Source organism: Triturus cristatus, chromosome 2_2, assembly GCF_964204655.1.
Source record: "Triturus cristatus chromosome 2_2, aTriCri1.1, whole genome shotgun sequence".
Lineage (NCBI taxonomy): Eukaryota > Metazoa > Chordata > Amphibia > Caudata > Salamandridae > Triturus > Triturus cristatus.
The window spans coordinates 150,768,266-150,794,318 of record NC_140582.1 but is presented as its reverse complement, the minus strand read 5'-3'; the positions used below and the strand labels follow the sequence as shown (position 1 = coordinate 150,794,318).

The following is a 26,053-nucleotide window of genomic DNA, read 5'->3' as shown; positions in this document are numbered from 1 at the left end:
CCAGCGCCATAGAGCAGGTCCTTCGATTCCAACTGCTGTACTGGAAAGTTGTCAGCTTAGGCGGAGGATCTATTTATGCCGCCTTTGTTGACCTAAAATCAGCGTTTGACTTAGTTTCCAGGGCCAAATTGTGGGGGGTGCTAAGGTCACTAGGGATGCCTTCGGAGCTTTTGAATATGGTAATCAAACTACACGAAGCAAATTTTGCACAAGTTCGCTGGGGCAAGCAAGGGCAGGTTACTCGAAGATTCACTGTGTCCAGGGGTGTTAGGCAGGGCTGTGTTCTAGCCCCAACCCTATTTTTGTTATTCATTAATGGGGTGGTGCAATACTACACAGCCCATCCGACCGATGCCCCTTCTTTGGGTGGCCTAAATTTTTCGCTACTTATGTTTGCGGACGACACCCTTTTGCTATCGCAAACACAGGTAGGCCTGCAAGCGGCATTGACAATATTCGCAAAATTTTGCCTTGATTATGACTTGCAGGATAACATCTCGAAAACCAAGTTTATGGTGTTTACCAAAAGCAGACCTGCAGTCGTTCAAATCAAAATGAACAACAATAAGCTAGAACAAACAAACATTATGACTTATCTAGGGATTGTTTTGGAGAGCAAAATGAGCTGGAAGCCCCAGATCGAAGCCTTGTCGCTCAAGTTTGCCCAATTCACGGGGTGTTTGATAAGTGAACAGAGAAAGTCTGAGATCAAGAGGATAGGCCCAGCTATGAAGATTTTAAATACAAAGATAGGCTCAGCGATCTTGTATGGTGCGGATCTCTGGGGTTTTGCTGACCTGGCTGCTCTGGTAAAAATCCAGAACAAATTTTTAAGAAAACTGACAGGTCTTCCCTGTTCTAGCCCCACGATACCTTTATTAATGGACCTGGGTTGCCATGCAATAGACGACTTGGCCCATTTCAAACCATTGGCTTTGTGGAGGAGGCTATGGGCCACCCCCGAACTAGCGGCCTATGCCGAGGCCACTATGGATGTAAGATCTATCCTGGGTTCGGGTAACATCCCCTGGTTCAGAAACCTTAAACTTATGCTTGATTCAATGGGCTTGGGTAAACTGTGGTTGGATCCCGCGAACAATCTATTTCCCCCCAAAAAAGTTTATAAAAACATCTATTGGGCAATGGTTTACCTGAAACACGTCTGCCAGATTTCATCCACATCTTTGTCAGGATTGTTTCTGGATTTAAAATCCTTTCCTGCCCTGGAAGAATATTGGGACACAGTAACAAAGCCCAGTGATAGAAAGCTCTATCATCAGTTAAGGGTTGGCTCCCTCCCAACCAGACTGTTTGTAAAAACCTGGATGGGCCAAGTGTCTGATTGCTGCCGTAGTTGTCCAGAACGTAAAGAATCAATCGCTCACATATTCTTTGAATGCCCTGTTTATGCAGCCCCTATGGCCAAATGGCTCAAACTCATTTGTCGAAACCTAAAAATAAGGGTTGGGTCTGAGGCCCTGAGGCTTCTCAAGTTGGATACAAGTGAACCAATTGTTATCGCCGTATCAAAATTTCTGGGCTGGGCGTGGCTCTTGAGGGCTAAACAGGACCCAGAGGTCGGCGTCTCATATGATTTGCCCTGATGGTCCTGAAATTTTATCCTGGTTTTTTATCCTACTTTTGTTGTAGGTTTTAAATCTTGTATTCTTATTGTTGGTTTTTATTGTGATCTTATTATGGTATTTATTTTTTAATGAGGTTCAATTGTATGGAAATGTCTTTTATGATGAAATTATCGAAATAAAGACTTATTGAATTGCTTTCAGTTTTCCACTTCGATTCCATCTAGATAGCGTTCAAATGTGCCACACTTGTGGCATGAATTCAGAATATTAGCACTCTAGTTGCTCATTAGAACACTAAAGTAACATTGCTGATCACCAGGGAGTTAACTGCATGTCAGAATGTTTTAATGAGAAAGAAGAGGAAGAACTCACTTAAAACATGTCCTAAGTATTCTTTCTACAGCACTAACCATAATTTCTATGACAAACTGTACCCCCTCATTTTGTTCCTTTCTGAATTAAATGTTTAAAATTTTGCCAGTTTGATTCAATCAAGATGGCTTCTAGCGTGCCATACTTTTGTCATAAGTAAGACTGTTAGTGCTCTAGTTTTTGTTTAGAACACTCTGGGTCTGCATTAGAACACAAGGGAATCAACTGACAGGCTGCTCATGTTGGAAGTGCATGTTTTTACTAAGAATGTCAGCCTTCATTCTCATATGGCTGAGAACGATTGTGTGAATTTACTGAAAATATGCTCTCATTTTAGCCTCTGGAGCACCTTCCATTACCACTATGGGAAAATTATGAGAAAAGAGTTTTCTCTCAAACATAATTCATGAACTCCCATCAGAGTGTTTTTTCACTGGGTAAAACCACCATAGAACACACCACAATTACTATAATTAGCATGGTACCATCAACAAATGATCTCACCTTTTTGTGACCCTCAAAACCTGCCATTCACTGCAATGCGTTTTAATGGGGTGCTATCATGTATATTGGTCCCAAGATTGCTGCCCGCACTTTTTAGTTGAAGTGCTGACAGCCAATCAGATCCCACCATGAGATCTGTGCTGTGGCTCCACCCAGATATCCATATTTGTTTTCCCTTAAATTGATCACCAACTCCTAAACAGATTTATACCGAATAACGAAAAGTATGATCTGTAAATCAAAATCTACCTTCCTCCCAAATTTGGTGTCACTCCGCTCAGCGGTTCAGGCTGTAGTTGTGTTCAAAACTCTAATGAGAATTAACATGGGAAATTGTATTTTCTTCGATCCCCCCTTTTTCTCGGCCTCCGCTTGACGGATCACCCCAAAACTTTCAATGCCCAACAAGACTCACTATGACACTTTTTTTTGAGAAAATGTCATTAAGATTTGCCAAATGACTCCAAAGATATAGTCAATAACCACTTAGTAAAGGTTTCCCGTGCCATATCTTTTAAGATACAGCAGTTTGTTTTTTCTCCACCAGTGCTTGCAAATTTTTGGCGATAAGGAACAAGGGTCCTAAGCATAGGATATTATCCTAACAGAACTCTAGATGCAGAGCAATAATGCCCAGGGATTCTTCAATGGATAGGTCAAAGAGTATTTATTATATTTAAAAAAGTAATAAATATAAAATTGGGCCAGTAGGAGTATGTACCCCTACAGGGTTTAACTGAACAGGTGAACCTACACAAACAGGCAAGGGAAGGTTTTTTTGGTGATAATTTGTACAAAATCACATGTCACAATTTTCATAGGGACACCACTAGCCCAAAGACACCAAAGAACAATCTTACATAATCATGCAGGTCAGAGTGATTCAGTCGACGAGGTTTCGATCCATAACGCATATGGTATCATCATCAGGACAATACATTGTTTGCCTATATAAATAACTCAATATGAAAACCTTGCAAATACCAATATAGCCTGTCAAAGAAATGGGGGGGGGACGAAAAAAAGTAAGAACAAAAAGAAAAAAAAGAGGGGAAAAGGGAGGAAGGGAGAGAAACAAAAAATGAGATCACTTAGGTAAGTTAGAAAAGGTTTATGTTGCAGTGGGCAACCATGATTACATTGTTGTTAAAACATGCTGTAGTATACAAGGTGTGACTCAGCAACGTACCCACCCATAGGACCAGACTCAGTGAGTGACATGCAGGGCAGCCATGGTCGAACATAATTCGGTAGTGTGTGAGTATTTAATCTTGGTACTCAAGTCTAGTAGAAACTCTGGCAAGAAGAGTCTGCGTATGAGAAGGTACATGTAAAACTCCGGAGACTAGCTAATTACCCAATTCAACCTGCTAAACCGCGGTCTATTTCTGCCAAAATATTCAAGCCTCCGGTCAAGGGAATATCAAAAAACTCTGAAAGGAGTCAATTAAAGAATAAGCAATGGAATGGTGTGAGCCAGCACAAAATTCAGAGGAAACCGCAGTATTCACATACCTATTACAATTGTACCAAGTAATATGTTGACTTGTAAAAGTGCCCAATCACAACCAACCACAATAGCGGGCTTGCTAGAGCCAGTATTCTAGCAAGCAGTAAGTGTCATCAGGGTATGGGTTCACAATAATAGTGTGCTGATTCTAAAACACAAGTAAGAATACCCAATAGTCAGGCACCCGAATTAACCGTCTGAAAATAACCCCAAACTGCATCCAGAATTCCTGAGAACCTATTCAACCGCCATGGTTAATAGGGAACGTGATATTGGAAAAATAATTGCAGGGTCCCTGGCAAGCGGAATAATAGCTGGGCCGAATATTAAGCATAGGAAAAACAGAGAGCGAGCTATATCAGTTAGAACCCCTAAGTGAGCCGAAACCACGGCGGCCATTTTTGGAATGGTTGCAAGCCAAGTGTGGGGGCAGTTGACTGCAAATAGGAATGGGACACCAATAGCGATAGAGATGTAAGAGATGCCAAGGCAGTTGAAACACGAATAATAAAGCAACTGGTGTATTAAAGGTCACCCACTTGAATTATTTAGAATACATTCCACATCATAGTTATTACACAGACCTTAAAACATAGGGGCATTTTAGCAATAAGATGCGATATTTATCGCAAAACGCGCTTAGCATATTTATTTTTATCGCCACCCATCGCCGGATATTTTAGTGGAGAAAACATGCTATTAGCAACGTTTATCTCCACTGTGCTAAAATATCCAGCGATAGCGGCGAAATGCCTGAAAATCGCTGGAAATCCAGCGATATTCACGCATTAACGCCATGGTGGACTTAGCCTGAAGATCCACCTCCCATTGATGAATACAGGTACGTCAGGTTTCCAGCAGGTGTTAAATACCAGCGATAATCGCTTAGCGTGATTTTTTTTTATCGCTTCACCTGCCTTGGTAATAGGCGATAGCTGTGTTAGCGACTGCTTGCAGTCGCTACCAGTTTGGGTATGCCCACATTGCATGTCATTAGCGATAAATATCGCTGACATGCAAAGCGGGCCCCAAACCGGTCGCTATCGCCTGGAGGCTGTCGCTAACTGCTGTTAGCGACAGCTTGATGATAGAACGATGAAAAAATCGCCGCTTCAGCGGCAAAAAGTGCCGCTAAAGCGGCGATCAAGCCCTTGCTAATATGCCCCATAGTATGTTGTAAGACAAAGATCTCAGGTGTTTGTAAGTATCAGATGCCTGGAGAACATAATACCATAGTGCTGCAAAATTAAAGAAGAGAACTCAGGTACACAGGGGTAAAAAGGAAGGATCTGGAATGTTGATAATGAACATACACATAATTTCCAGTGAAGGATTAAATTAGGTGTTATGGTAAAACCAAGTGAAGGGGTCACAGTCTTCAACTATTCAAAAGCACATGATGTGCAGACATTGCTACATGGGCCGTTTGCTCACAGTGTGTTACCGCACATAGGGGAGGTCTCCTTATCCGGTACTTATCAGGTACTCATAACACTGCAGTTCAGGGCAGAGATACTCATTACTGTAAAGAAAAAAAACTCATGTACATTTGGGCAAAAGAGTATAGGCTGCACACTTTGGACATTCATGCGAGTGAATCATGGAAGCGAAGTCAAATCTTCCAGTCCCTTGAGCTCTCTGTGGAAGCAATCAGTTCTCAGGATCCATTTCATTTCTTCCTTATTGAGAATACCCGCAAGGTCACCACCTCGTGTTCACGCACTTTGATAACTTTAATAAAGGTCGTTCTTGTTATGTGCCTTTGTTTCAAACTCCTTCACCAAGGGTGCATGCAACACTGTACAGCGTACTCGAATTCTGTGCTGACATATTCTGATCCTTCCTTTTCCCATAGTCTGACCCACACAAAACAAATTACGTGGGCAAAGGATCGCATAGGTTACGTTTGCAGTTTTACAATTGGTAAAATGGAAAAGAGCACATTTTATATACATGTGAGTAAATTACTTAGTCTCAATCGTATACTCACACACACTGCAGCTACCACGCTTTCGGTGACCCACCACAGGGCCCATATCACACATTTCATTCAGTGTCCAAGATGAACTAGGGGGCGGTAGGCATGCTTTCACAAGGTGGTCTTGGATGTTCTTTTTTTCCAAAAGGCAAAGATGGGGTGTTCTATGGACAGTCTGCGAGGGTAACCTCAGGAGAGTAATTTGGTATATAAGGTTTCTGCTTCTCAGAAGAAATCTTGTTTGAAGAAGCAGTTTCTTCTAATTCTGAGGAATTGGGAGTATGAGAGGGAATCATGCAGTGCCTTAGAGTGGTGCCTTGAGTATTCTAACAGAGTGTTACTCTCTGTAGGTTTCCTATACAGTGACGTGTAGGGTACGCCTTCACGGGTTCTGATCAGCAAGTCTAGAAATGAAATCTCCACTCTGCTGTATGAGAAGGTGAATTTCAGACCTTTCCAATTCTCATTGAGCCATGTTATAAATGGGGTGAGGGTGTCTGTACTGCCTCGCCATATCAAGAAAATGTCATCAATGTAATGTTTTCAGGTTATTATATTGATGTAGGGTTATTATCATACAATTGTGGCTGTCATGCACCAATGCACACACTCTAGACAAGGTACATTTTTACACTCCCCCTGCACTTGCGCACTGTTGGCTGCCATGCACCGATGCAACCATTGCGCCATAGTGCAACAGTGTGTGACTTTTGTAAAGTATAGATTTTATACTGGGAAGTGTTCCTTCTCGTACAAATACTCTCTTCCAAGACTTTTGCTGCTTTAAATCTGTGCTGTACAATGCGCACATTTCTCCTCATTAACCCTTGGTCGAGGAACCAGCTTTGGTGCAAATCTCTGTATTCCAATTTTAGTAGATAGATGTTTGGTCAAAACACATGGGTGGTCGCATAGGAATGCCCATGCATCACAGCGCAATTACATATTACTTTGGGGATCTTTCCAATGTAAATCCTAATTTGCGCTGGATATTAAATCACACCCAACACTTTGCACAGAGTATGCATCAAAGCTTGTGAGGCAAACCCAGGCAAAGTATTCGACATTCTGGATCGAAGGCTTTAGCTCTAAAGCTGTGTGCTACCTCACTTCTTTGGTTAGGGCCCACACAGTTGAAGCCAGCACTGGGGCATATTCACAAGCCCCTTTCAGTGCCATTTCGGTGGCGATAGGGGCCTCGCCTTATTCACAAGGCACCGTTTAGTCACTTAACGTGGCTTAATGCTGTCTTGTGAATAGGCCTCCTTTCACGATGTGTTTAGAGTCAAAGGGGCGTGCAGTGGGTGTTGTGGTGGGCGTTCCACCGCAACACCCATTGATATTTACGCTGTCCCCTATTAACAAGGGCAGCATAAATAGGAGCTAACGCCAAACTTAAGACCAGGAAAACCCTGGTCTTAAGTTTGTGATACGAGAAGAAATGCTTTATTTCTCCTCATTTTTGCATTTTCCATGCGTGTTGCCTTGTGCAGCATACATGGAAAATGCAAAATGCCTTGGTTTGTTTATGTACAGGAAGGTGTCCCTTCCTGTACATAAACACACCTTTTAAAAAAAATGCTGTTTTGTAACTTACATGTGTGCTGCCTGAAGCAGCACACATATGGTGCAGCCTTGCGTTTCCGAAGTGGCGGAGAGCGGGGTTAAGCCAAGAAGGCTATCGCCTCTCACCACCACTTCCTTGTGAATATCCCCTACTATATTCTGCACTGCTTGGTATTATTCACAGGTTCACTTGCTCTGTTCATTGGAAAAGGCATGCACATGGTTGACATAATACATTCTTAAGCATTTAACTTTGCAAAATGTAAAATATGGTTTCAAAAGCACACTCTCGCAGAAAGCCGAGTGACTCCTCTCCCTTCATAGCGACAGCAAGTATTCACAGTGTGTTTACCAAAGGTTACTGCTGTGCAACTATGAAGTACTCTTTCAGCCATCATTGCGTACATTAAGATATCCTTGCAAGTTGCTTTGTCTGATTTTGTGGCATAAGGTGCTGTGGCATTTGCAGGTACAAGTGACTTCCTATTAGCAGTACAGAGAAAAGCATTTTACCTCTGCAGGTGGCACACCCACACATATTCTGCACACAGCTGGTTTCTTCTTTTTTCTGTATATCTAAAGGAAATGTATCAGAGAACAATGTATGAAAATAGAGGGATTGGTGGAACTTTAAATAAAGTACTTCAAAGCTTTGCAACGTGCCTGAACAGAACGTTGCCATGCAAACGATTAGGGTGCTTTAGTTGGGCATCATAAACTGAGGGGTTGTTTCCATTTTGGGCAATTGCAAACAGAGCAGACCAGTTTAATTCGTCGTTAAAGGCAGCAATGTAAACGAATACATATTCGTACAGCACACACAGCAGATGCTACTTACACAGGTCACCTATCACAAACAACACAGTATGTATAAATTAAAACCCCGACAAACCTTGTGCTGCCAACACACTGTTTACATGTATCATTTGTAAATAATTGGCCAGTAAATACATACATTCAAATAACATCAGAAATAAATCATTAAATGTATTGTCACGGCCAAAAATAACCAATACTAAAAATGATTACAAAATGTTTTACTTTATTATATTCTAACTTATAAAACATAACAAAATAATTTAAAACTATTTATTATATACAACTATACTGAAAATAAGTTACATTAAAAGCTTTTAAAATATTATTAGCGTGATACTTTGCCCCACAATATTCGTGACATCACAATATTTGTGCCATACATTTGTGTCAAACACTAGTTTTGGGAAGATATTTCGGTTGTTTGAAGGGACCGTTCATTGGGGCATTTCGCAGCCCAGTGAGATAAGGATGTCATGGAACCACTGCTTATTTGTGGAACTATAGAAGATTTGGCCGAATTGATCAGTTTCTAATTTGGGTGCAGTTCATATGGTTCTTTTTGTTTGGTGAAAGATGGTGGCTGAAGGCTCACTTAGACAACTCAGCTCATTTTGCTATGGATTAACAGAAGTTCATAAGGAATTTAAGGAGATATGAAGTGCTGTAGAGTGGACATAAACTGGAATAGCAATTACCAAGATTACAGTGGCTGCTTTTCTAAGCTCTTCCATGCCCGGACTGTTACATATTTTGCCTAAGAGCTACTTTTGGAAGCAGGGTTTGGTTCGGGGAAATGGTGTGAAAAATATTTGTGTATATGACTTTCCAAGTTGAAGGCAGCAAATGGCATATTTAGATAGTATATATGAAGGAAAACATAGATTAACTAAGGGGATGAGGAATCAATCACAGGAGGTACATTTATTGGACACGACAAAGGTAGTTATATGGGCTTTGCCAGAAAAAATATATCCTTCCAGAAGTAAGTGAATTGAGGAGCACGCCCATAACATTTATTGCTGCTGAATTGAGGGAACATGAATAGTAAGTACATGGAACACATATTTATTACACACTATTAAGATACTGGGGAACAGTCAGTAGCATTCTCCTGCCTAACTCCTTCCCATTCTCCAGAGCCACCTGATTTAAAGGGGAGTATCAAGATAGATAGTCCTAGGGAAATAAATAGCAGCAATAGGGGAAAACCTCCATGTCAGGATGATAGGAATCCTATAGGATAAAAACACACAAAAGGAAGAATGCTTGAAACTGGAAAAGAAACACTGGCAATCGCTCTGGGTAGCATGCTAACTCATTGTTTTTGCCCATTTTACCACTCCAGACAAGAGGCTATATGCAAATCAGTATCAATTCTGCTCTTCCATCCTAAACTGCCAGGGAAGGATCCCCCCACTATGAACGTAAGCAACCCCAGCCCATTAGGTTAGGTCTGGTAGGTGAGATAGAGCTTCTGACCTGTGACACAGCAAGCAAGGGACACATGCCTGGGCATTCCCTTGTCACTTATCAAATACACAAAAAGTGATGGGAGGAATGATTGCAAACAGTGTAAATCATTGGCAATTGAGTAGCATTCCAACCCAACTGTTTTTTGTTTTCTTGCCGCTTTAGACAGCGGCATACCTTTTGTAAGTCTGTACTGAACCTGCTCCTCATAGGGGCAGCCCATCTCAAATCTACCAGGTGAACACAAACACTGAGGTGTAAATTTGATCCAAGAGCACAGTGGGCAAGGGACCACCATCTGGGCATACCCATAGTCACCTAGAGCGTTATATCAAACTTACAAAAAATGACAGAGCATTCTAACCCATTGCTTTTCACATACTCTATCACTCTACACATAGGCTCACATTATGCGAATCAGTACTGACCCTGTTCCTCATTGAAAAACATGAGAGACTACTCATAAACCATACTCTCCACATTGCCCCAGATACATATAGCACGGGGGCCCTGGAGATTTCTCCAGCCTAAGATTTATCCACTTTGGGATTGCCGCATTCAGCCCCATGATGGTACATCGTAACCTTAGATTCCATCAGGTGACCCTATGAAATGACTTGGTGAAACTAAACAACTGCATACAGAAAGTATAATACACATGCTGGTATTTGCAACGCCATAACTTTGTTTACTCAAAAATTAAGGCTTCTGGCTACTGCCTACTGTTGGGGAAACTAAACCTTAGGCAGAGTTGGTGTCTCCAATCACACTTAAATTGCACTAAAAGTGTTAAATATGTCAAACTCTTTTTTGTGTATTTTTTCTGCATTGACAAGGCCAGACTTGGTGGGAGGTCGGAAGGGTGTGGGGGATGTCTTTGTTACTGTGGGTCGGTTTTGTAGCAGTGCAGCAGGTTTGAAATCACCTGCTGTGGAGTTGCTTGTACATTCAGTAGTTTTCAGGCAACAATAGAAGTGTCAAGGTAACTCTGGTGAGTAATGGACCTGCTGTAGAGACATCTCAGTTTTGTCTAGTGGCAGTTTTGACTCATTTAATGTAGCTCTGAGCGTTAAAATGCCTGCTGCAAAGGTTGTGTACTGATCACAGAACAGTATTTTATAGCTTAACTCAGTGGGTTACTGCTTTTGTCACAGAGACCATTTTGTTCAGTGGCAGCTGACACGGATCTGGGGTGGGGAAAAAAGGGAAGGCGGAGCGGGGAAATGGGTGAATAAATAAATAAATAAATAACATATTCTTGGCGCTTCCTCGCCGCGTCTCTCCTCCGTAGCCTCTCCGGCTGGAACAGGAATCACACCGGGGCTGCCAGTCAGCCAAATACATTGTGATTGTTCTGAGCGCCGTAGTTCGGTGCTCGGACACTGAATGGGAGCCTGGGCAGGTTCTCCACCTAGGTTGTAATGCAGCATGCGTGGAGAACATGCAAAGTGCAAGCCAGCCAGCCAATCGTTCATGCGCACTTCAGTGTGCTCACCTTTCCCCCTACAACTGTCGTGAGAGCAGCCCGCCCTGTAAAGCTGCCTGACATCAGGACAAAATAAAACGATAACAACATGAGTTATTATCATTTTATTTTTCCTTAACATCACTGCCAAAAAGCAGTGGGGTGACGCTTCTCCGCCTTAGCAGAGGACCCTCCACAGCTTTTGTCACTGTGCAGTTCATAAGTTACAATCACAATCTAGCACAGTGAGCTCTGAAGTGTCATCTAAGAGCTGCATGCAAACTACATAGTACAGGTTAGAAAGTTATGTTTTTACAAAGCTTTCATCATCCTAATGTTGAAAAAAAAAAAGTTTGTTTGTGTAGAAAAAAAAGTCTTATTAGTAAAGCCAACCCTAGCCACTGTGTTACGTTCTGAATCCTGAGTTTGTGCTTTTCCAGACAAAGCACTTTAAAAAAATGCCTATATGAGAGGTGCTATTAAAACAAATGAACTACATGTGAGAGAGGGGCTGTGGAGAGATGAGGGGCATTGTTGGAGGGTGATAGTAAGACTCAAGAGCCCCAACAAATGCTATTGAATCTGTGGCCATTCTAAGGTCATCATTTACTATGCTTTATAAGTTAAAACAATCGAATATGTAATGAAAAATGTATGGTAGAATGCACCATTTTTGGACAAATGCTCTCGGGGGAGAACTCCCCAAACCATCCTGGTAGTGGTCAGGCTCAGTCTCTGGACTCACTATACACCATACGGGGGCTGGTTTGACAACATTTGCCAGGGCTGCTTTGGGTTCCCAGTCTGGCCCTGTCTATTGAAATCGTTCTAGGAATTGTTGAATCTTTCATGATGGCTGCAAGTTTGAATCTCTTTTTTTACCATAACAGGTCCTGTGTACTCTGCCTATGTCCAGAGTGGGTTTGCAAACTGTTTATTCTGATTGTATTGATTCTTTAGGGGGCCCCCATTCAGCCTAAGGCCTATGAATATTTGTGAGAGTCTCAGGGGTACCCTCCAAAATTCAGATAGGTTGTCCTATGATTTTGTGTTACATCACTGCTTGCCATGAAACATCTTCAAGTAAATACAAGTTGCCTGATTCCCCTTCCACACAGTGCATCTGATATTTTTACAATTACAAATTAAATCAGTTTTTTCCTTTCCCGCCAAACGTCTTCGTGCATCTCCTACCTTCTGATCAGATCAGTCATTTCAAAAAGAAAACATGTCCACTATAAATTAAAAAACAAATTCTGAATCCAAATTTCTCGACTTACCTTTGTTAATTCACTAATCCTCAGAAGGTCAGAGTGTCCGCCTCCACTGAGGATCCTGGCACGCTCATGAGAAACATCTATGTCTTCTTCCATTACTGGCAGGGAATCAAGTTTCACAGGCCTGGAAGCACAAGCACAAGCATCACAACCAGCATAGCCTTCATACCTTCAGATAACCTTTGAAGTGGTACAGCTCTTAATCAATTCACAGTGAGTAGAAAGTAATCACACTAGAATTTGCTATTCTAAGAGGTTAGATAGAACTGTGCATTATTCAGCATAACATGAAAGATCAGTGACATTACGAGGTGGTAACATAGACCAGTGGTTTTTAACCTGTGGTCTAGAAAACCCAGGGAGTCTGCAAAACTGCAAAACCTACTCAGGGGGGCTGTGACTGTTTAGCACATTAAATAATAATAATAGGGTAATAAAGAGTGTATAAATAAAAAAGCAAAATGTGAAATTGAAAATTTTAACAGGTTTTGTAAATGTAAGTAATTTGAAATTTGAGGCTTAAAATTAAAGGCCTGATTTGGAGTTCGGTAAATAGGTTGGTCCATCTCAAATGTGACAGATATCCCATCTGCCTTATTACAAGTACAGAGTATCCTGCCTGCCAAACTCTAAATCAGGCCCTAAGTTAGAATCCTGAGATTGATTTGTGAGAAAATGCAAGTGCATCAAACCGAATACAGTATGGGTAATGTGTGGCCTCAATTGACTGCAGAAAAGCCAACATATCCATTAAAATTACAATTATAATTTTGTTTACATTTGCTTGTTAATTAAAGAAAATATTTCTGTTCTGTTTTGAGGGACAAATCCTCAAAAACAATGCGTAACACAGAGCCCCTGGCTTCCTGTGATGACCAAGAGGGGGTCTTCAGATTCCAATAATGATTCAGCAGGGGTGGGATGTCCACTTGTTCTGGTAATGATGAAGTGGTGGTCCAGAGAAGTCAAAAGTTTAAGCACCACTGATAGAGACTATTGAAAATCCTGATTAAATTTACATCGACCGCCTCTGTCTAAAATGGAAGGGGGCATCTCTCCTATTACCTAGCTTGCAGCTCAGGTCCCATTCAGCTCTCCATCGCGCACGTACAGTGCAGCTCATTCAGGGCTTGGGGGGGGTATACGTTCTGTGTAATGTCCCCCCCAGGATGTGTCAGTGAGTGGCAGAGTCCAGATAGGACTGACACAGCTTTATTTGGCCGCTATTGGCTCTGGGGGGATTAATATAGTGGGTGTGTTTGGGCTACCAGCCACCTTTTTAGGTATACATGGTGGATGGTAGTGTGGCAAGTAGGGAGCAAAGGAAGCATTTTTAGCAAGGAAAGGATCTTTCAGTCAAAGGGGCTGCAATGGATGACCCCCATGTGGCCCAAGCATTACAGCTGCTCTGCAAAGCTGGCCACACTGACCTTCTGAAGTGCGCAGATGAGAACCACGGTAGCTGACTGAGGCCACTGTGGTGAGCCTAGGAGGGCGTGGCAGTGGTGGTGTTTGTGTGCTCACTGCCACACCAAAGCCCAAAAGATTGTCTCATCAGGTACGGAGTATGCTGTGCTGTGTCTGGCCAGTGAGCCCAGGAGTGGGGAGACGGAGTGGCGAAAGCTGTAATGTAAGTGTATAACGGGAAGGGGAACTACAGAACTGCCGGACTGTGTTTGCTGGCCAGGCCATTAATGACTTAATCCCTGAGAAACTTTTAAAAGTTTCTAATTCTTCAATTGATGTAGCACTGAACTTGATGAAAAAGGTAGACCAGGGGCATCTATAGTAAAGAGTGACATCAAGTCAGTGTTCAGGTTGTTGCTAGTGCATCCACAGGACTTTGAGCTGTTGGGTATACAGTTGAGAGGAAAATGGTACGTGGATAATGCATTTCCTATGGGCTGCTTTAGATCTCGTGCTCTGTTAAAAAAAATGTAGTTCCTTTTTGCAATGGCTGTTAACTTCCGTGTCAGGTTTTGACGCAGTGACACAAAATCTGAATGAATTTTGCTTGAGGATCCTCACGGTTCTATGGACTGCCAGCAGATGCTGGTAAGTTTTATAGAGTTCATCGCAGATCCTGGCGTGCCCCTTGCAGAAGAAAGGACAGTTGGTCCAGCTACGGTTTTGACCTTTTTGGGCATCGAAATTGACATTCGAAGGGGGCAAGCTAGGTTTCAGGACGTCAAAAAAGCAGTAATGCTGCAGCTGACCAAGAGCATGGTAGCCAAGAAGAAGGTGCAGGTGAAAGATGCGCAGGTATTGTTGGGTCTTTTGAATTTTGTATGCTGAGCAGTGTGGATGGGTAGGACTTTTTGTTCGCATCTAGGCATGGCATTGTCAGGTCTGTCTTTGCCCCACCACCAGCTGCTTTAAAGGCAGGAGCCAAGGAGGACTTGCACATGCAGCAGACATTCTTGAAGGACTTCAATGGGGTGTCTTTGGAGGGCCTAGGTGGAGGATGCAGGATTTCTTTGATGCTGTAGGTGGCAGGTTTGGCCTCTACTGACAGGGACATTGGTGTGCAGATCAGCAGTCTGACATGTGAAACTTGAAAAAATGGAGGGAGGAGCAGAGCTTTCCTGGAGTTGTTTCCATTAATGGTGGCTCTGGCTCTGTGGGTAGGTGAGTTTGCTAACAAGAAGGTGTTGTTCAAGGTGGATAATATGGCAGTCGTGCAGGTGGTGAATCAGCAGTCAGTGTGAAATTTGCAGGTTTTGACGTTGTTATGAGTATTCGTACTGACCTGTTTGCACCAGAACATTTGTTTCAGGGCACAGCATGATCTGGGCCAAAATAATATAATTGCAGATGCTCTGTGTCGTTTTCAGTGACAGAGGTTCTGTGGGCTTGCGTCGGGAGCAGACGAGGACAGAACAGTGATGCTGGACGAGATATAGAGAGTAGGAGAAAGAGGATGCTCCAATTGGTAATGGGTTCCTTAGCTTTTTCCACAAGATGGGCATATGGCCAAGCTTGGAGAGAGTTTCTGGTATCAGGATGAAGAAGGAGGAGCTGGGATGATAATTCAGGAAGGCGACAAGAGGACATGGTGAATTTATCATGTTGACAATTGAAAAGGATTGGTCCAAGGTGAGAACTGCTGGGAAGCTTTCGGGCATTGCTTTTGTGGGAAAATTGTTGTGGGGCTTTGCACCATAGGCTGGGGAGTAACGCTCACAGTTGTTGGAAGGCTGGGCATGGGATGCTGGTAATGGAGGTCAGAAGTGGAGACCTTTGGCTTGGCTGGTTTTTTGGAAAGTATTGGAGAAGCAGTTTTTTTTTCTTGCCTCATGTGTTTCGTCTTTTTTGGAGCACTTAGTGTATCAGAATTGTTGGGAGGAAAATAGGTGATAAGCCTATGATGGTTGGAGGTGCAGCCAGAGCAAGGAGGAATTCAATGTGCAAATTCAGCATTGTAAGGCGGATCAGAAGGGGAAAGGGGCGACAGATGGTGGTTGCGGCCACATTCATGTAAACAGTTTCGTCTATTTTTTTGGTTTTGGCAGAGAGGTGGGGCAGAAGACGTGCAGGGCCTGGTCTTTAGACATGATCATGGGTTTCTGGTGTCAGCTCAACAGCTGTTGCAGGTTCTGCGTAAAGCATTGCAGGAAATGTGGATGTCAGCTGAAGTGTATGGGACACATTCCTTTATAATAGGTGCATCCACCGATGCGACGAAGAGTGGATGGACAAGGAGCAGATGAAGTTCTTGGGGAGGTGGTAGTCGGACTGCTTTAAGGATTATGTGTGCATGGGGGAGTGTGGAGGGCTCTGTACTGTCTATTTGTTAATTTTCTTTTTAAGGTTTGGTGCATGGGCCTCGGCATGAAGGAAGAGTTGTCTGAAATGTGGAACACTCATTTGTGAGGTGAGAGAATGGAAGGAGTGGTTTGCACAGATCGGTTTGTCACAACAGGGGATAAAAGTTCCATGGATGGGAAAAGTGGGGGACATTATGGTCAGAGCTTCTTAATAGCTTAAATTGTTTGCAGGGTTCGGTCCCGGATGTACTTGTCATTCATTTGGGGGAAAATAATCTGGTGCAAAGGAGAGGATTGTCATTGTTGAACGCCATGAAGGCAGATTTGGAGAAAATATGGAAGTTGTGGACAGGGACTCACATTTTGTGGACAAAACTGGTGCCTCACCGTAGGTGGAGAGGGGCTGAGAGGCTGGCAGCCATTGACAAGGCACAGAGGAAAAGCAATAGGGAGATGAGAATGTTGTATAAGGAGAGTTAGTTGGTTAGAGTTGTGCATTCAGACATCAAGTTTGAAGTGGTGCATTTTTCAGGGGTGATGGTGTGCACTTGTTAGAATTAGGGATGGAGCTCTGTCTGTTGCAGTTGAGGGAAGCAGTTGGAGAGTCGATGGGGGTCCAATGGTGGCCGACAATCCGGGAGCAGTTCCAGCTTGGTGTTGGGGTGGGGCAGAAAATCTTTGGGGGAGTTTTTCTGAGTGGCATTTGAGGAGAAGTATTTCTGTTTTTCAAGCAGTTTGGATTGTGTTGAGGGTGGGGAGGGAACAGTTAAAAGGGTGAGAGTTATATTATCTTGCGGACATAGGACTTTGAAGGTTTTTGATTTGAAAGAATCAAAATAGTTTGTGCTCAAAGATATGATGTCAATGATGTACAGGAGAGATGATTAAGTTCAAGAGGAAGTGTTGGGGGTTACAGTTAGGGGTTAGGATAGGAGAAGCCAGTAGGTATTTCCTGTTTAACAAGGCTTTAATTTTGTAATGCCTTTTTTGTCTAGATTTCTGGGTAATGTTTTGTGATTGTGAACCTGCCTCAATAAAGTGACCTTTCCCACACCTAGACATATGCAGCAGTACATTTGTCCCTCTTGCCCAATCAGATTTAGTGTGTCACACATTCTGAGTTACGCTCCCTAGAAAGTTGTAGGTGAGTGGTAGTGTCCAGATAGGAGTAACACCGCTTTTTTTTTTAACTCTATTGGGCTCTGGGGGATTAATATAGAGGGGCAGTTTGGGCTTCCAGCCACTTTTATAGGCATACACAGTGACTGGTAGCTTGGCAGGTAAGGAGCGAGGCAGGCATTTTCTCCACCCGCCTTCCCACAGAATGAGTAGTAATGGGTAATGGGGGACTTTGGCAATCGGGTAAAAGGGAGAGGAAGTGAGGCTGGATTGTTGGGTCAGATGCACATGGGTGGTATTATGGTTTGTGTTGTCACTTGGGACACTTGGGTATTTCAGTTTTTCAAGCAGTCTATATTGTGTTGAGGGTAAAGGGGAAAACAGTTAAAAGGGGGGGAGGTTTTTTATTGTGCAGACACAGGAAGTTGAAGGTTTTTGAGCTGGAAGAATCAAAGTTGTTTGTGCCCAAAGTTATAATGTAAGTGCTGCACAGGAGAGATGGTTAAGTTCAAAGGGAAGATTTGAGGGGCACATTTAGGGGTGGGGTTAGGAGAAGCCGGTAGTTATTTCCTGTTTAGCGAGGCTTAAGTTCTGTAAAGCATTTTTTCCCTAGCTTTCTGGGTAATGTTTTTTGATTGTGTACCTGACTCAATAAAGCTACCTTATCCACACCTAGCAGTTGTCACCAGTACATTTGTCACTCTTGCCCAAAGGGAAATGGCAGCAAGTTTGCTATTGCACTATGGTTTTGCTGATAGATTACGCACTCGCCTTTCCCATTTCCCTGTCCACTTTCAGAGTCAAGCGAGGATGTCAATCTAAGTAACAGCTTCCAACAGTTCATGTGAGAAATTGCCTCCTTTCCTGTAGATCCATTTAAACAGCTCCTCTTTCTGAATGTCTGTCTGATTTTCTATAGCTCCCCTAGCCTCCTAAATGCACCATTGCTAAATCAATATAGAGCAATCTAGTGCTTGTTTGTAGCCAAGCTGAAACATGTATTGTGCAGTACCAATAAATGATTTAAAAATCGGAAGCAATCTTCTGTTGTTGCGCCACTTAATTGGCCATTGGGGAAGATTCAAAATGTTCATTCTCTTTCAGAGGCATTAGGTTTGGCAAGCCCTCAATTTTCTGTAGGGTGGGCCTATGAGTGGTCTTAAGAACAGCTTAAGAACAGGGTTTTACAGAAGATAAATATATTCACCTTAATTTGACATTAGTAAAACATAAAAAAAAAAAAAAAAACATTGAAATGATCAATAGCAAACAAAATACAATAGGTCATATTTATCAATATGTCACACAGCAGGGCAAAGCACTGCCGGCACATTTATGATGCCAGCGGAAGCCAGCCTTTCTGCGGCTTGGAAAGGCATGCGGAGAATGTCTCCGGGGGCCCATTTCTGGCTCCCAATGTGTTGGGGGGGGGGTGGGTGCACTGGGGGGTACCCATGGTACCCCCTTCATGTCCCTGCACCAGATGGTAGGCACTGTGCAGTGCCTGCCACACAGTGCAGGGATATGCAGGACATGCGCTTTTTGAAATCGCGGCGGTGCTGCTGGCATCAGCGACTGCCACAATGTTAATCGCCAGAATCTGACCACTGCGGTTGGATTTTGACTGCGGAGCATCCTAATTGGACCGGCGGTTATGCCACGGTCCTTGCGGGCGGTCTATTCCCGCTACCATGGCGGTCTGGGAGATTTTCCAACCTCCATCCTAATGGGCCCCTAAGTGTTGACTTCATACCACTGCAGAAGTTACGGAGCAGAGCTTCATACAAGTGTCACCCCTGTGCGCTGATGTCAGTTTCTTGATTTACTCATTCCGCACACTCTAATATGGAGTGTGAACAATTGGTAGTACCAGTGTGTAGATCCCTAACTTGAGACCGTTTTAGATGTTACAAAGAGGCAGCTCTACAGAAAACGGCGGTGGGAGGGCAGTGAGAAATTTGCAGTTAGATAAAATATACACCAGAAAGAGCATTACTAAATGTAAATAAGATCCCACACTTTAGAATAGATACCAAAGCAGTGCCTCCCCAGCTGGAGAGTCTGTGGAGTGGATTTAAATAAAAAAAATCATCAAGGACCAAGCAGGCAAAATATCTTCCTACTGGACTTGACTGTTAAGGCAATAGTGCTTCATGAACATTTAGACAGACCCCTAAGTCACGGCCTGGCAGATATCAAGGACAGGCACTCTGTGTGCCAATGCAGTGGTAGCAGCATTAGCCCTGGTGGAATGGTCTTTCAGACTCTCTGGAAACTGCTTCTTGGCCAGGGTGTATCCAATCTTAATGCAGAGGACAATCCACCTCCTCTTCTACACAGCCTTCGCGTTCTTCACCTAGGAGAACCCAGCAAAAAGCTGATCACCCATGTGGTTTTCCGTGGTACAATCAATCTAAAAGCTTAAGGCCCTTTTCTAGGTCCACAAGGATAGTTGGTATGGTAAATGTAGACTGGCTGAAAGGGCCAACAAATAGCCTTTGACATTGCCCACTGCAAAGTCTTGGTGGCCCAAAGACAAAACAATCAAACAAACACCATATGACAGCTTAGCTTGTAAAGTGTCAATCTTTTGGATACTGCACAAGGCCACAAATCAGTACCAGAACATGGTATAAATGGACTTAGTGGAAGGGTGCCTACAGACGAGTATGATATCCACCATCAGATCAAATGCAGCCAACTGCTGCTGCTCATTTGCAATGCATGGAGGTGTAGATTACATAGATTCAGGTAAAGGACACTGTCCTGTTGCTGAAACAGGAGGTCTGACCAAAGTGGCAACCGGAGAGGTGCTCATTCTCATCAGCTAAAAGTCAGCACACGCTCTTGGCCCAATCTGAAGCCAGTAGAATAGCTTTGTCCCAGTTTCTCCTGATCTCTTTCAGAACCCTTGGCAGGAAAGGCAGAGGTAGGGCAACGTATATGAGTCCCAACTTCCATTCCAACTGGAACTCATCCTCTAGAGAGTCTTCTCATGGAAAATTGAAAAACATTTGACAATGTGAGCATCCTGACAATGGGCCTAGGGCAATACTCCAACCTGCTTGTTACAATCTCACATAACGGTTGTGTTCTCTGTGAGAACCTGCATGAGTCCCTCTTTGATGGATGTCAGGAAGGCCTTCAAGGTAAGCAAATGGCTCCTAACTCCACCAAGCTGATATGGAGTCAGGCTTCAATAGAGAAGAGAATTTCACCTCCCAGAGATCATCACCCCAGCCAAGCAGTAAGGCATCCATCACCACCATCAGCTATGGGTGTGGAGGGAAAAGGGGCCTGCCACTGGTACAGTTGCGGCAGAGTAGCCACCATTGCAGATTGTGTGCAGTCTCCTTCTGGATCTGACTGGCTTCTGAAGAGGATTCCTAGATTCTGGGCTCTCTAGAAATGTAGACCCCATTGCAGAACCCACATATGCTGCCTAGTGTAGTTGACAGGGAGGATGTAGGAATCTAAAAGTGCAAGAACCCTTAGAGCTACTCATACCGAAATGCAGGCTGAAATATTGTGATCATAGTCCTGGAATTGTTGCAAAGGAGGAAAAGCCCTAAACTGTTCCAATGATTGTAAGCCTCTTCGAAGGAGTCAGTTTAGACTTTGGTTCATTGATTGTGAACCCCAATAAGGTCAAGAGGCTCACCATTGTCTGGAGGTGGTCTTCAACTCCAGCAGCCCATCTTCAGCACACAGTCATCGAGGCAGGGATACACTGGTATTCCAAACCACCGTCATCACTTTTGTGAACATCAGAGGGGTAGTGGTGAGGCCAAAGGAGAGCACAGCAAACTGAAATGCCTCTGCCATACATTGAAACCCAGGGAGCACCTGTGGGATTGCTGGACAAGTATATAAAAATATGTGTCCTGCAGGTCCAGGGAGACCATCCAGTTACTCAGTTCCATGGCAGATAGGTTCTGGGCCAACTTGAGTGTTTTATTTGTGTTTTTCTGCTGGAAGGCATTTGGAAGTACAAAGTTCAAGATGGGTACAAAGCCCTCATCTTTCTTCTGCTCAAGTAGTAACCCTTCCCTGTTTCCGAGTCCTCAGCCCTCTTGATAGCTCCTTTTGAAAGTAAATCTTGCTCCTCTTGCAGCAGAATGGACAGGCGTTCCCCTAAGATAAATTCTATGGGGAGAAGGGTTGGTGAACCAGAAAGAAAGGTTAAGGTATAGAAAGCCTGATTGATTTGAAAGACCCATCTGGACACGATAGATCGATATACTGGGAGAAACTGCTGGATCGTGCCTCCCATGGGGTGGTTGTGTGCCACTAATTGCAAGTTAAAGCAGCATAGTAGCTGTTGCCACAGGGCAAGGGGACCGGGAGGGTTGATACTCCTATTGGCTGCTCATTGCCTGTCAGATCCATGTCTCTGGCCTTAAAGAACTCAGGTGATTACAGAAGATACTGGAGAGACGGATGTTGCCTATACACTAGCCACCTAGAACAGACTCAGAATTTCCTAGACTGGTGAGGAGCCTGTTTGGCAGGGGTCAAAAGAAACATGGAGTGTGCAGTGGCTCTATTTTCTTTGAAATGCTCCAAAGTAGAATCAACCTTTTCACCTAAAGGTGTGAGCCTTCGGAAGTCATATCCATGAGGGCGGCCTGTACATCTTCAGAAAATCCTGTGAAGCGCATCCATGCATAGTGACAGAGCATTACGTTGGTGCCAAACACCCTTCCTTGACATTCGGAGTATCAAGGTTGGCACAATTAACTTCTTTGGCTGCCTCTTGACAATGCTGAATAGTGTGAGCCAGTGAGTCCCTAAAGTCTTTGAAGACCTTGGCAAAATCCACTGGCCATATCCCAGAGAGCATGCATATATAGTCTCAATAAACAGACTGCATTGACCGATCTCAGTGATAAGCTGACCAAAGAGAACATTAATTTTCCAAATGCATCAGTCATCTTCGAATCCTTATCTGGAGGTGTCATGATGAATTCATTTGGGTTCACCTTGCTGAAGCCTGAAAAAACTGATTCTCTGGACTAGGGTGTTTTGTAAGAAAATCAGGGTTACTAAGAGCTAGTCTGTGATGTCTGAGCACCTGCCTATTCACCAGTAGACAGGAACAGAGCTTTGGCCTTGTGCCGATTAAGGCATCACTGAGAGTCTCATTGAAAGGAGCAGGGGCTCACATGTGGCTGGGCTAGGATGTAAGTTGTCCTATTGTCTTAAACTCAGTAGAGGGCAGTTGTCGGTCCAAGACCACAACTACTCATGAGATTACCACTTCAAATGATACATCCTCCTCTAATGGAGGCCCAAATGTCTTGTCCTACCCTGCATCAGGAGAAGTGTTAAGCCCACTGGCCTCTTGTAAGTCCATGTGAAAATTGTCACCATCATAATGAGGGATAAATCATCTCTGTCCCCACCATCATCACCATCTCTCCACATTTATATGTATTGCATCTAGAGGTATCCTGGAGCTATAAACTGTATAAGGGCAAATGCAGTGAGAGGAATCAAGGTCACTAAAGAAGTTAGAGTTTTTGTTTAAAGAGATGTGTTATAAAAGTTTACAGAATTTCGAAAGATGATGCTCTGTATGGATGGCAAAGGGCAAATGGTTCCACACCAGAGCAGTCAGAACAGGAAAAGAATGGCCTCCTAGATGTTTTCTACAGACCCTGGGAGGAAGACCATGTCAGCAGTCAAAGAACAACGCATTCTGGAAGGTTTGTAGCTCATGGAAAACTGGGACATATAGTTTGAGGGAAGAGATATTTAAAAATGGTTTTGTGACAGAAGCATAATGGTGTATAAAGGCATTTATTTGTAATAGGGAGCCAATGCAAATTGTTGAGATGTGTAGGAATTCTGTCCTGGTTAGGATTGTCCATTACAAGCCTAGCTGTAGCATTTTAATTCAGTCAGAGTTTGTGCTTCGAGAAAGAATGGAGCCCCACAAGTCGTGCATTGGAGTAATCAAGCTTGCATATGATTAGCACCTGGATAATAAGTTGGCAAGCGGAAAGGGGAATAAGTGACAGAACCTTTCTTAGGACTCCCATCATAAAGAAATGAGTAGAAGTAAGTTTATTTATGTGGGCCTCAAAAGAGGGCGTATTGGACTAGGAGCCAAGGTGGAAGTCTGTACTGGAGCCTGTATGGAACATGTAATATGTCCAAGAGGGTCAGAGGATGAATCTGCCGGTGGTAACCCAACTGGGGGGCCATGTGGATCCTTGGGGCCTAAAGGCACTTCAGAGGGAGCTTGAAAAATGGCATATAGCTGCAGGATGGCTTCTTTAATAGTATCAAGTTGCTGCAGCATTGCCAGGGGCTGGGGAAATTGGGGGTGAACTGGAACCAACTGAGAAATTGGCTCCACAGCTGAAGATCATGACACCATTGGGCCTTCGCTTTGGTTAGAGATTGTTGGGACAGGGTCAAGTCCTGCTTCGCTCTCTTGTGCTTGTGGTTGGGCTGCAACCGTGAAGTTAACCTCCTGCATGAGCGACCTCTGTGGGCAGGACTGAGTCTGCATCTTCGACTTGAAGCAGGACTCCTGCAAAGCCAGCTCTGCTGAGTGAAGTATTTAAAATGTGACTTAACATGACATTAAAACATATACATTCAAATGTTATTTGTAGAGATAACATGTAATTACAGTTAGATTGCCATAGCTAATGTAAGCCTGCATTTTAAAATGGTCACCATAGTTTGCCATCTTATTTTGCGCCACATGAACATTTTATTTCTAGGTGAAGCTGTAGTTGTAATTATCGAATACAATGTTCTTTTATCTTCTTTCCCATGTGAAAAATGTTTTTCTTTTCTTTCTAATAGTCATAAAATGTTTAAATGAGTAGCATCTTCACATAGACAACTACAAAGTGCAGGCTGATTCTCATTGCTCATCTTGCTACAGATAGGGTATGTTCGAAGGATACTGAGAGAAGTTGTATTGTGAGAAGTCCTGAGAACATAAAGAGCATATATTGTATCATCTTGCTTTAACCTGAATGGAGTCTTATGAGTAATGTGTGAAGAATATTAGAATTGTGTGTTTTAATACAGTGCAGATTTGTATTGAGTAGATTCAGACTTAGAATAGAGCAGAAAAGAGCAGGGGATTTTAGCGTGGTCTCCCAAGTCTTTCTATTTGAGGTGATCTCATACTGATTCATACTATGATATATGAGATTTTAATTTAATTTTGAATTGCACATTAATCAAATCATACACATTTTGATCATTAATGATACTAATTCTATTTTTGACTTCTGTAAACCTTTAACCTTTGACAAACCTTCATGATTTGAAACACACATTTTTTGTCTTTCTTGTGTAGTCTAATGTGCTTCACATTTATTGAATGTATTGTTTTATTGACCAAGCTCATTTGCGAAATTTGATTCATCCAGTAGAGCTTTATTAGCTGCAAAATTTGAACACAGAAAAGCGCTTCCACCATCATCTGGATTATTAAAGGCAACTATTAGGGCCGACTCAGTAAACTGGTGAGGGTGAAAGCCTGCCCATGTGTCATCTAAGGATCTATTACCTTCTAAAAACACGAGATGGCCCACCGCATTAATTTTCAATATTTTAGCACCTATAGGCATACGTGACACAGGGTGGCAGTTATCAGGGCCTCTTTAAGATGGAGGGTGCTATATGTTGTCTTTTAAGAAAATCAAGAATATTACAGAGGGAGTGTACATTAGTCAGGCCAAGGAGTCTTGTCATATCCACCGTAGGTTAAGGGCAGATTCTGATATAAAGCAGAGTAAAGTGTGTTGTTTAGAAGAAAGAAATCAGGGTTCAGATCTGCTCCAGTTGTTCTGATCTTGTTTATTGCCTTGCTAGTTTTTCTGTTTCAGACTGTGCTCTGTTCCATAGTCTTAATATGCAATGCAGGATGTTTAGCGGCATGCCTACTTAGTCTAATATTACATAGATGTTAACAAGAGGCATTGGGGTATTTCATTTGTTGAGCTACCCAATGTTTCTACGTTTATATTAAGGTTGCATCATAAAGTATTTCTTCACAGTCTATGGGGCTCATTAGGATGCCGGACAGACTCAAGTCTGCCAGCCATTTTGGTGTAAACCGGGACTGTCCACCATGCATACGGCAGTCCCGCACACCCGATCACGATGCGACCACCACCATGGTGGTCGGCTCTTGATCATTAACATTGCGGTGGGTGCCGCTGAGAGAAGCACCCGCCGCGATGTTAATATGCCATGTTGCCCATTTCAACAGTACTACATGGAAGGCACCACACGGTGCCTGCCACGTTGTGCTGTGAAATGTAGGGGGGTACCTCCCAAATGCACCCTCCCCCAACACAAGGGGGGCCCGCAACGGGCCCCCAAACCCAATCCCCGCCAGCCTTTCCATGGCGGTTCCACCGCCATGGAAAGGCAGGCTACAGCCAACATCGTAATTCGGCGGACGGTGCCTGCTGCGCACCGCCGCCATTTTACTGATGACGACCACTCCGCCAGGCAATTGTAACGATCGCCTGTGGCGGTTCCGTGGCGGACAGTCTTTGCGACCGCTGCGGTCGGATTCCCCCTGCATCCTGACAGGGGGAGGAATCACGGTCGGAGGACTGAAGGACCGCCACCGCTTGGC

General features: G+C 43.4%; 1 protein-coding gene across 4 annotated transcripts in view; it reads right to left on the bottom strand.

The window, feature by feature from the left end:
* LOC146861982 (phospholipid-transporting ATPase ABCA1-like) overlaps positions 1–26,053 on the bottom strand; it is a 3,104,259-nt gene that overhangs the window by 738,132 nt on the left and 2,340,074 nt on the right. For all 4 annotated transcript variants that reach the window (XM_085641135.1, XM_085641137.1, XM_085641136.1 and 1 more), the window contains exons 42-43: positions 12,551–12,671; positions 8,030–8,092 (exon numbers count right to left, since the gene is read on the bottom strand). In XM_085641135.1, the coding sequence (XP_085497261.1) occupies positions 8,030–8,092; positions 12,551–12,671 (184 nt within the window). The remainder of the gene's footprint in view (positions 1–8,029; positions 8,093–12,550; positions 12,672–26,053) is intronic.